General features: G+C 38.0%; 1 protein-coding gene across 3 annotated transcripts in view; it reads left to right on the forward strand.

Moving 5' to 3' along the window:
* KIF3A (kinesin family member 3A) overlaps positions 1-12,541 on the forward strand; it is a 53,529-nt gene that overhangs the window by 11,615 nt on the left and 29,373 nt on the right. For all 3 annotated transcript variants that reach the window (XM_046000417.1, XM_046000419.1, XM_046000420.1), the window contains exons 3-4: positions 5,247-5,391; positions 5,540-5,624. In XM_046000417.1, the coding sequence (XP_045856373.1) occupies positions 5,247-5,391; positions 5,540-5,624 (230 nt within the window). The remainder of the gene's footprint in view (positions 1-5,246; positions 5,392-5,539; positions 5,625-12,541) is intronic.

Here is a 12,541-nt window from a genome sequence, read left to right on the forward strand (position 1 = left end):
ACCTTAGCTCTTTGATTTTTTTTTTTTTTTTCATTTAAGGAGCTTTGTTCTCAGTGGCAGTTATTTGAAAATGGTTTGCTTCTTTCACATCTTCTTTTATTTTTTTAGTTGCAGACATAGAATTTAGTGATTCATCAGTTGTATATAACACCCAGTGCTCATTACTTGAAGTGCCCTTCTTAATGCCCATCACCCAGTTGCCCCATCCCATCTCCCCTCCAGCAATCCTCAGTTTGCTTTCTAGAGTTAAGCGTCCCATGTATGGTTTGCCACCTTCTCAAATTTCATCTTATTTTTCCTTCTCTTTCCCTATGTTCATCTGTTTTGTTTCATAATTTCCATATATGAGTGAAATCATGTGGTATTTGTCTTTATCTCACTCTCTCTGATCTTTTAAAGGTCTTTAGTTAGGACTGGAGCAGTGTTCAGTCTAAGGTTATTTCCCTGATTCTGACGCAAGACCCTTTTGTTTGGTGTACCTAATGTCCTGTGCATCATGAGGTTTTCCAATCTGGCTGGTTTAAACAGATACAGTTTCTGGCCTTTGTGAACATTGAGGACTCTCCCTTCCAAATGATTCCCCTCCTCCCATATTTAGATAGTTTCCTCACACTCTGGAGATGCTTGGTGCTCCACTAAATAACGGAAGAAGACCTCTGGAATCTGCAGCTTTCTGCAGTGTTATTTTTTCTGCTGCTGTGTCCTACAAATTCTAGCCGCATTGGTCTCTCTGGATTTGGGACTCCTTGGCTCAGGGAATCTGCTCATCACTCATTGGATTTCCCTTCCTGCTCTGTGGTTGATTCTCTCACAAGGAAGGTAGTTGGAAAGTCATAGGGCCTGCCTATCTGTTGGCCAACTTTTGGGCATCGCAGGCCTTTGTTGACTGAGGTCCATTGTCTTGAAAACTATTGCTTCATGTATTTAGTCTGCCTTCCTTTCAAGAGGGTAAATCTGGTCCTTATTACTCCGTCCTTGTTGGAAGTAGTAGTGTCACTGTTTTGAAATAACGGAATTGCGTCTTTTAAAAAACAAATGTTGTACAGAGTAATATATAAATGTCTAGAGACTTTTCACCTATTTTCTACCTATTATGCTGACTGAAAATTGTTGATAGTAACATAGAACAATATGTTTAAAAAGGACAAAAATCAGGAATGTTGTAACATAGAGTGTAGTTTCCTTGGCATTATTCAAATGTGCAATGGCAAATACATAATCCTTCCACCATTTAAAACTTTTTTTTCAGGGGCGCCTGGGTGGCTCAGTGGGCTAGAACCTCTGCCTTCGGCCCAGGTCATGATCTCAGGGTCCTGGGATCTAGCCCCGCATCGGGCTCTCTGCTCAGCAGGGAGCCTGCTTCCCCCTCTCTCTGCCTGCCTTTCTGCCTACTTGTGATCTCTGTCTCTGTCAAATAAATAAATAAAATCTTTAAAAAAATTTAAAAAAGAATAAAACTTTTTTTTCCCAATTAATAAACTTTGTTGTTTAGAACAGCTTTAGGAAAATTAAGTACAAAGATTTCCTGTATATCCCTTGTCTCCAAACATATACAAAGTTCCCCACTGTCAACATCCTGCACCACAGTGGTACGTTTGTTACAAATGATGAACATACATTGACACATCAGCATCATCCAAAGTTCATAGTTTATATTAGGGGTCACTCTTGGGGCTGTACATCCTATGGATTTTGACAAAAACATAATGATGTGTATCCACTATTATAATATGAAGAATAGTTTCACTTCTGCGCTGCTAGTTTATCCTTCCTTCCCTGGCTAAACCTAGCAACCACTAATCTCTTTACTGTCTCCATAGTTTCACCTTTCCTAAAATGTCATGCAGTTAGAATTGTATAGTATGTAACCTTTCAGTTTGGCTTCTTTCACTTAGTAATATGCACTGAAGTTTTCTCCATGTCTTTTCATGGCTTGATACCTTTTATCTTTTTTTTGTGCTGATAATATTCTGTTGTCTGGATGTACCACAGTTTATTTATCATTCAGTTACCTACAGCAGTACATCTTGGTTGCCTCTAAATTTTGGCAGTTATGAATATACACTGCTGTAAACATCCATATGCAGATTTTTTTGTAGGCCTTCTACCATTTTTAAGATGTAATCATGAAATGAGTAGGTTGGGTAGGATTTTTAGGTCATTTCTAGTTTTTAATAAGTAAAGTTTGTTTTCTTTTTAAAGATTTTGTTTATTGGGGTGCCTGGATGGCTCAGTTGTTAAGCATCTGCCTTTGGCTCAGGTCATGGTCCCTGGGTCCTGGGATTGGGCTCCCTGCTCAGCAGGAGGTCTTTCTCCCTCTTCCACTCTCCCTGCTTATGTTCCCTCTCTTGCTGTGTCTGTCTCTCTCAAATATATAAATAAAATCTTAAAGATAAAAGCTTTATTTATTTGTTAGAGAGAGAGCACAAGCAGGGAAAACAGCAGGTGGAGGCAGAAGCAGGCGCCCTGCTGAGCAAGGAGCTGGATGTGGGACTCATTCTAGGACCCTGGGATCATGACCTGAGTCAAAGGCAGATGCTTAACAACTAAGCCACCCAGGTGTCCCTTAAGAGGTAAAGTTTTAAGAACTTTATATTGAAGGAAATTTCCTTCATATTGAAGGAAATTTCCTTCATATTGAAGGAAATTTCCTTCATATTGAAGGAAATTTCCTTCATATTGAAGGAAATTTCCTTCATATTGAAGGAAATGATAGCATTAGCTTTGTTAGATTGGACATAACAAAAACTAGAAATTTGGAATCTCGTCTCTGAAAATGAGATGACATTCTTTTATTCTAGGGGATTCCTGATCCTTATTTCTCAGCTTTAAAATTATAGATAATATCCTTTTTGAATCCATAGTCTTTATATAATTAATGAATTCATAGAAATTGTATTAGCGATTAATTTTGAATTAAAAATTTGGCCATTACATACTTCTAAAAAATAAGGACTCTAGAGCCAAATGGACTTTGTTCACATCTTGTTTCTACCACTTATTATGACATCGAACAAGTAACTCAACCTCTATAAGCCTTTGCTTCCTCAGCTAAAGTATGGGGATATGAATAGTTCTTTGCTCTTAGGATTGGGGTGAAAACTCAGCGAGGATGCATGGCGTAGCACATGGCACATGCTCCATAAATGATAGCTGTTGTGTCAGCTCTCACAGGTAGTCTGTGGGCTCATATTTTCAGCTCTTTTGAAGGCAGTACGTTACATTCTTAATGGCATAGTTTGAAATATTTAGCAAGTTAGGAAAAAATCAAGACTTTTTTATTCCCTTGTGTAAAAAATGGCTTCTGTTGTGATTAAGTATTGTGATGATTGTCACAGAAAGTCTGAAATTGATAGTGACATAAGAGGTTACTTGCATGGGGTGGAAGTAGTTGAAAAGCCATGTTGTTTGTGTGGTCTTCTCACGCTATGCTATCTCCTGCAGAAATTGCACCTGTTCCCAGGGCTCTAGTGGGTAAATACATCTCATCCCTCCACCTGCCTGCTTGACACATGCATTTGGGTGTGTCATGGGCACTTAGAGCTCAATATGCCTTCAACTGAATTCATGGTCTTTCCCTTCAAATCATTATTTCTTCTGGTAATGTTCACCATCTCAGTATATGGCATAGCCATACATCCCTTGTTCAAGCTAGAAGTTGAAAGGCATCTTGGATTCTTCCTTTTCCCTGGTCCCCTGGCTAGTTATTTCCTAGGTGCTGTTGCTTCTAACTGTTTGATATATCTGAAATTCTACCACCTTTCTCTTTCCCTTCTGTTAACCACTCCAGCTCTTTGACTGGTTTCTTCACATCTCCCCTTGCTTCCAGTTCATTGTACACAGTGTAGCCATAGCGATCCTGCTGTCACTCCTAACTGGCCTCACTTTCCTTTTAGGATACATTCTTAAAACCTTAGTATGGCCTTCACAGCTGTGTGCAGTTAGGACCCTGCTGGTGTCTTTACCTCTGTGTCTATCACCTTCATTTTCCATCTCTGTTTCTTCCATTCTGATCTCATTTCATTTCCTCAGAACCTCTGTTTTCTTTCTTCTTGCTATCCACTCTGTTGCTATCAAACTCTTAATCCTATTTCAGATTTTATCTTAAACCTTACCTTTTCTGGAAGGCCTTTCTTGACCTCCCTTTACTTTCTTCTTGTGCCGTTTCCCCTGCCTAGATTACAGCCCTTTACTCTCAGCTAGAACTCCATTTCTTATTCCCAACATTCATCCTGCTTGTAAATATTTGACCAGTATCTCCTTCTAAGATGATGCACACCATATGATTAGGATTGTTTGTCTTGTTTGTCAGTGTGTCCCTAGTGCCTAGCTAGCAGGTGTGTGCTAAGTAGTTGCTGAATGAATGAATGTAAGTATTTAGAAAATTAAATTGTATCTGTAATTACCTATAATAATTGTATTGTCACATTTTTTAACTCCCCCATTCCTTATGGCTTTTACTTAAAAACACATTTTTAGGGGCCTGGCTCAGTCATTAAACATCTGCCTTTGGCTCAGGTCATGATCCCAGGGTCCTGGGATTGAGCCCCACGTCAGGCTCCCAGCTCAGCGGGAAACCTGCTTCTCCCCCTCCCACTTCTCCTGCTTGTAGTCCCTCTCTTACTCTCTCTTAAATAAATAAAAATCTTAAAAAAATACATATTTTTGAAATGAATTTTAGGATTAAGAAGAAAAAAAACCCTGCCATTTACTTGTACTCTACTAGGTATCATTCTGGTCGTGTGCAGTAAGTGGTTTCATTCGGTTCTTAGTGTTCATGTCAGGTAGTTATTCTTGTCCTCATTTGACCACTGAGGAGACAGTCTCTGGGTACATTCTTATCTAAGCTCAGGTGGCTAAAAAGTTCACACTGAGGTCCTTCCATTCTAAACCTGTTTTCTTTTGTTGCTGCAATTATACTACCTTCTCCGATTTAATGTCCACACTAAGTAATTAACATACACATTATAGTAAATATCTTAAAATTAGCCATAATGTAAAATTTTGCTTTTAGGGCTTGGGATAGTTTTTATGAATAATTAGGACTCATTGACTTAATAACACTAACCGTGCTTGATTTGTGGTACAGAGTATATATTGTTGATAATAAAAGTGACATTTGTACTTGAATAAATTTTAAATCCAGGGAAGAAACTGCATCACAATGTCAAAGGAATTACTTATAAGAGCTGTTGTTCTGTAGCATTAGGCACTAAAAAATGATTGATTCTCTTCATCATTTTCAGGGACTATTTTCGCATATGGACAAACTGGAACAGGCAAAACTTTTACCATGGAAGGCGTTCGAGCTGTTCCTGAACTTAGAGGAATCATTCCAAATTCATTTGCTCACATATTTGGTCATATTGCAAAAGCAGAGGGTGATACAAGGTAAAAGAGAATTCTTTTATTTTCTAATGTTGAGAAGTACAAACATAAGAAAGACATATAGATATAAAACTTATAAACACATTTGAAAACAGCTCTTCTAAAACTTTTTCTGCTCTTTATGCTTTATGAAATGATGTTTTATTTATAGATTTTTGGTTCGAGTGTCTTATTTGGAAATATATAATGAAGAAGTCCGTGACCTTTTGGGCAAGGATCAGACACAGAGGTTAGAGGTAAGGATAACTGAAATTGAAGTACTTTCCAAAGTAGTAGAATGCTAAATTAAGGTTCTTTTTATCCAAAGATTTTTTAATATTTTACTTATTTTTTGATGGTAATATGATCATGATTCAAAATTTAAAATATTGTGAAAATTAATGCTTTGAAAAGTGGTTCCTACCCCATTTTCCCACCTTTCCCCACCCTAAGATAACCACTTTCAGTATTCCTTCATTGTTCCTTTATGTAAGTATCACCAAATAAAATTTTACTTCTACTCCATGAGTAGTTATACATGAACATTGATATGTACTTTTTTTAAATTAAAATTCTTATTCAAATAAGTATAAAGTCACATGTGGCTGTAAGAAAGAATGTGGAGAGATTACCCTTGACATAGATGTACCTTTTACACAGTTTTCCCCAGTGGTAACATTTTACAGAGGTGTAGTAGAGTATCACAACTGTGATACTGTCGTTGATACTGTCTACAGATTTGGCTCACAGTGCTGCAGTTTTCTTCGTAGTCTTTGTGTTTAGATTGATAGATCCACTACCATGTTAAGGTACGAAACAGTCGTATCACAAGGATGCCTCCTGTTGCCCTTTTATGACCACATCCACCGCTAGCCAGACTACATTGCTCTGTCACCATTCCTAACCCCTGACAATCCCTAATCTGCTTTCCAGTTCTAAAATTTTGTCTTTTCAAAAATGGTACATAAATAGAACCATACAATATGTAACCTTTTGGGATCGGCCTTTTTCACTTGGCATAAGCCCTGTGAGATTGATCCAAGTTGTTGAATGTATTGATAGCTCATTACTTTTTATTGCTGAGTGGCACTGCATGGTGCTTACATGTAAAGCTCAACAGTTCACCTGTGGAGGGACATCTGGGCAGTTTATAGTTTTGGACTGTTATGAATCAAGCATCTATGAACATTCACATACAGATTTTATGTGAGTGTAAGTTTTCTTTTTCTGGTATGAATGCCAGGAATACTCCAGAATTGATTTTAAGTCAGAAATTGTTAAGGTGTCAAAAATAAAGCTACTAAGACCCATCATGAATATAGTAAAAAATGCTAGTAGTTTTTGCTCTTTCTTTTACCTAAAGGAAAAACTAAAATTGCTGATTGAGGAAATTTTTTTGTACACTACTGAGTAACAGATGGGCACGAAAGACTATTTTTATCATGCATTTCAGAAAAGGGAAATGTGAAATTATATGCATATATATTAGAGAATTACAAAATTTGTGAATAAGTATATTTTTAACTTATAAGCTTAGCTGATTTACATTCATTGTTTTTTTAAGTAGAGGTGTAATTCACAGAGGATAATAGTTATCCTTTTAAAGTATATAATTTAGTTCTTCATATCTTCAAAAAAGTATACAACCATCACTGTCTATATTCTGGAACATTTTCATTACTCCCAAAAGAAATTCCATGCCCATTAGGAGTCACTCTCCATTCCCCCTGCTCCTCACCTTCTGGTAATCATAACTTACTTTTTTTTTTTTTTTTTTTTTTTTAAACATTTATTTGACAGAGACAGATCACAAGTAGATAGAGAGGCAGGCCGAGAGAGAGAGAGAGGGAAGCAGGCTCCCTTCTGAGCAGAGAGCCCCACGCGGGACTCGATCCCAGGACCCCGAGACCATGACCCGAGCCGAAGGCAGCGGCTTAACCCACTGAGCCACCCAGGCGCCCCCATAACTTACTTTTTGTGCCAATGAATTTGCCTATTCTAGATAGTTCATATAAATGGAATCCTATCAGATGTGGTCTTCTGTTTCTTGCTTCTTTCATTAATAGAGTGTCTTTAAGGTTCATCAATGTACTTCATTTCCTTTTTTTAAAATAGCTTTATTGAGATATAATTCATAAACCATGCAGTTTACTCCTTTAAAGTGTGCTTCTCAGTGGTTTTTGTTATGTTCATAGAGTTGTACCTCTGTTGCCACAGCCAGTTTTGGAACATTTTCCTTACCCCCAAAAGAAACGCTATGCCTCTTAAAAGTCACTCTCAACCCAATCCTAGGCAACCACTCATCTACTTTTTGTCTCTATAGGTTTGCCTATTTTGGCATTTGGTATTTACATAATGTAAGTACATAATATGTGGTGTTCGATGACTAGCTTCTTTGATTCAGAATAATTTTTCATGGCTCATCCATGCTGTAGCATGTGTCAGTACTTAATTTTTTTGTTACTGTTGAAGAATAATCCATTGTATGGATACACCACGTTTTATTGATTGCATCAGGTGAACATTGGGGTTGTTTCTACTTTCCGTCTATTATGAATAATGCTGTTATGAACTCACAAGTTTTGTGTAAATATGTGTTTTTGGTTCTCCTGGTTGTGTACCTGAGTGTAATTGCTGGATCCTGGGGTAACTGTCTACTTCAGCATCTGAGGAACTGCCAGACACTTTTCCGCAGCGGCTGTACCATTTTACATTCTCATCAACAGTGAATGAGGTTTCTGATTTGTCCACATCCTCGTCAGTGCTTGTTAGTGTCCGTCTACTATTTAGCCATTTTAGTCAGTGTCGAGTGGTATCTCTGTGGTCTTGATTTCCAGCTTTGCTGGCCAGTTATATTGAACATCTTTTCTCACGCTTATTAGACATTTGAATACCTTCTTTAGAGAAATGTTTGTTTCAATCCTTTGCCTATTTTTAACTGGGTTGTTTTTTTGTTATTAAGTTGTAATACTTATCTGTATGTTCTAGATAGAAGTCCCTTAACAGGTATATGATTTACACAACTTTTTCCCCATTTATGGGTTTTTTCACTTGCGTGATGGTTTCCTTTGAAGCACAAAAATTTTAAATTTTGACCGCCTCTGATTTATCTATGTTTAGTTATGTTGCTTGTGCTTTTGGTGTTACAGCTAAGAAACCATTGTTTTATCCAAGGTCATGAAGATTTATGCTTTTCTTTTATTCTAAGGGTTTTATAGTTGTCGCTTTTACATTTAGATCTTTGATCCATTTTGAGTTAATTTTTGCATATGGTTGAGGTAGAGGACCGACTTCATTACTGTGCATGTGGATATTCAGTTGTCATAGCACCATTTGAAAAGACTGCTTTTATTCCCCATTGCACTTTGCTTTTTTGACTAAATATGGATTGTGGCATTCTTTGCATATCAGTACAGTTAAAACCTCCTCATTCTTGTTTTTTCTATTGTCCTTTTAAAAAGCTTGCATCCTGTCTTTTATATGGACATACATAAAATGTATTTAGCCAGCCCTCCCTTGATGAACACCTGGGTTGTTTCTAATCTTTTGCTTTTAAACAATTCTGTAGTAAGTAGTGTTGTACATACATGTGCAGGCATATCTGAGGATAGATTCCTGAAGTTAGATTGCTGGGCCAGGTGTTAAGCAATGGTAAATATTACCAAATTTTTTAGGATATGAGACAGAAAAGATTAGCCTTTAAAATATTAATACTGAAATTTTGTTTAGAATTCCACTGTCAGTAAAATAATTAAAGAATAATGTGCATATAGTAGTTGAAGAGAATGTAGAATAACAGTAGCCACCTTTGTAGAATGGTGTAGAATACATATAGAATTACAGCAGCTGCTATTCTTAGGCTCTTATAATATGATAATAGGTATTCAGTGTAGTAAATTGTGGTAGTAGTATATAGCTTATTTCATTTAATCTTTTCTAGCAGTTCAGTTTTGTTAATGTGAAAACCAAAGCCTACCAGGTTTCCTGACAGTCATGTAGCAGGTGAATGGTGGTATCATCTAGAATTACAGGGGTGGTTTTTGGAGTCCTTCCATCAGAGCGTGAGTTCTGGCTCTGATATCTTGAGCAAGTTACTTAATCTTTATAAGCCTTAGTTTGCCATTGTAATTGTTTTTGATGTGCCACAAACCATGCCCAAATAAAATAGCAAACTTAATAAATGTGTGTGTTCTGACTGCTCCACCGACTGGCATTTCCTATTTCTCTTTCTCTCCTTGGGAGGCTCTATCCCCTGATAGACAGCAATACTGAAATTAGGCCAATTAACTGTATAGTGGCGTTTAAGTGTTCAAGTGAAAGGTAGAGTCACACGTCTCTTTAAATCAAAAGCTAGAAATGATTAAGCATATTGAGGAAGGCATGTTGAAAGCCAGGATAAGCTGAAAGGCCTCCCACCCCAAACAGCAGCTTTTGATGGTAAAGGAGAAGTTGCTGAAGGAGATTAAAATTGCTACTCTAGTGTACACACACGTGGTAAGGAAGCAACCAGACTTATTACTGATGTAGAGAAACTTTCAGTGGTTTAGACAAAAAATCATACTAGCCACAACATTCTCCTAAGCCAGAGCCTAATCCAGGGCGAGGCCATAACTCTCTTTAGTTCTGTGAAGGCTAAGAGAGGTAAGGAGGCTGCAGAAGAGAAGTTCAAAACTGGCAAGATTTGGCTCATGAGGTTTAAGGAAGCCATCTCCGGAACATGAAAGTGCAAGATGAAGTAGCACATGCTGATGTAGGAGCTGTACAAGTTAACCAGGAGATCCAACTAAGATAGTTCATGAGGGCAGCTACACTAAACAGCAGATTTGCAGTGTAGATGACGCAGCTTTCTATTGGAAGAAGATGCTGTCTAGGACTTCAATAACTAGAGAAGTGAAGTCAGTGCCTGGCTTCAAAGCTTCTAAGACAAACTGACTCTCTTATTACAGGCTAATGCAACTGGTGACTAAAAGTTGAGGCCAGTGCTCATTTAACATTCTGAAAACTCCTACCGCCCTTAAGAATGATGCTAAGTATACTTTCTTTCATCTATAAATGGCACAACAAGGCCTGGATGACAGCACATCTATCTACAACATGATTCATGGAATATTTTGAAGTCTACTCTTGAGACCTCAGAAAAAAAGATTTCTGTCAAAATATTACTGCTTATTGGGGCGCCTGGGTGGCTCAGTGGGTTAAAGCCTCTGCCTTCAGCTCAGGTCATGATCCGAGGGTCCTGGGATCCAGCTCCACATTGGGCTTTCTGCTCAGCAGGGAGCCTCCTTCCTCCTCTCTTTCTGCCTGCCTCTCTGCCTAGTTGTGATCTCTGTCAAATAAATAAATAAAATCTTTAAAAAATATATTACTCCTTATTCACTGTGCACTTGGTCACCTAAGAATGAATGAATGGTCACAATGAATGAATGAGATGAATGTTGTTTCTATGCCTGCTAACAAAATATCCAGTCAGGGGTCTGTGGATCAAGTCTTGTTATTGAAGAAATACATTTCCTAAGGCTAGAGCTGCCATAGAGAGTTATTCCTCTAAAGGATCTGGGCAAAGTAAATTGAAAATCTTCTGGAAAGAATTCACACTTCTAGATGTCATTAAGAACATTCGTGATTCATGAGAAGAAATCATGATATCAGCATTAACAAGAGTTTGGAAAAAGTTAATTCCAACCCTCATGGATGACTTTGAGGAGCTTAAGACTTGATGTGATGGAAACAGAGAACTAGTATTAGAAGTAGAGCCTGAAGATGTGGCTGAATTGCTCCAATCTCATGATAAAACCTAATGGATGAGGACTTACTTTTCATGGATGAACAAAGAAAGTGGTTTTTTGAGACGACATCTACTCCTGATGAAGATGCTGTGAAGACTTGTTTGTTGATAGAGCAAGTGGCAGGGTTTGAGAGGATTGGCTCCAATTTTGAAAGAAGTTCTGCTGTGGGTAAAATGCTAGCAGACAACATTACGTTCTGTAGAGAAATCACTCTTGAAAAGAAGAATCAATCACTGCAGCAAACCTTGTTGTCTTATTTTAGGAAACTAACTGCCACAGCCTCCCCTGTCTTCAGCAACCCCCACCCTGATCATCAGCAGCCATCAGCACTGAGACAGCATCCTCCACCAGCAAAAAGATGTTGACTGGCTGAAAGCTCAGATGATGGTTAGCGTTTTTAGCAATAAAATGCTTCTTAATTAAGGTGTAGATTACTGTTTTTTTAGACATAATGCCATCACACACTTAATAGATTACAGTGTAATGTAAACATAATTTTGTATAGAGTGGGAAATGAAGAAGCTCATTTGACATGGTTTGAGTATTCATTTGATCGTGGTGGTCTGCAACCCAATCTACAGTAGCTCCCAGGATGCCTGTATTTTGTTGACATGTGGCGGTGACTTCTAGGGCCTTCCAAAGTGAATTTTAGTTTCTAACACTGTATTTTGAGTAAATCTTTCCTAAATATATCCTTTATACTTGGTAAATAAGGTTCCTCACAGAAAGGTAGCATTTTATACACAGATATCATAGATCTGATTATTTCACTCATTTGTTTGAAATCCTCCAGTGTCTTCAAGTTGTTAAGATAAAGACCAATAACCATGCTTAATCGTTTTTTGTTTTGTTTTGTTTTAAGGATTTTATTTATTTATTTGAGAGAGATCACAAGCAGAGGTAGTGGGAGAGGGAGAAGCAAGCTCCCTACTAAGCAGGAAGCCCAATGCTGGACTTGATCCCAGGACCCTGGGTTCATTACCTAAGCCGAAGGCAGATGCTTAACCAACTGAGCCACCCAGGTGCCCCTGACTATGCTTAGTCTTATCTCTTAGCTACCTCTGTAGCCAGATATCCCACCTGTTTTACCTGTGCTTCCTACTTTTTCCAGCCAACCTGGCTTTTTTGTTTGTTTTTTCCTTTTTCTTAAGTGCCTAGTTTTGGCCCATTTCAGGATCCTAGCACATATTCTTCTCCTGCTACCCGAATCCAGGTTGGCAGCCTCTTATTTCATCAAGTCTTAGCTTAAATGTCATCTTGGGGGATGTCGTCCTTCCTTTGCCTCTCCCCCTGCTGTGTGCCTGTGCTCATTTTCTCTTTCAAAAATAAATGAATGGAATCTTAAAAACTAAATAAACATCATCTTGGGGAAGCTCTATGTCTCTCCT

This window comes from Meles meles, chromosome 3 (genome assembly GCF_922984935.1).
Source record: "Meles meles chromosome 3, mMelMel3.1 paternal haplotype, whole genome shotgun sequence".
Taxonomy (NCBI): domain Eukaryota; kingdom Metazoa; phylum Chordata; class Mammalia; order Carnivora; family Mustelidae; genus Meles; species Meles meles.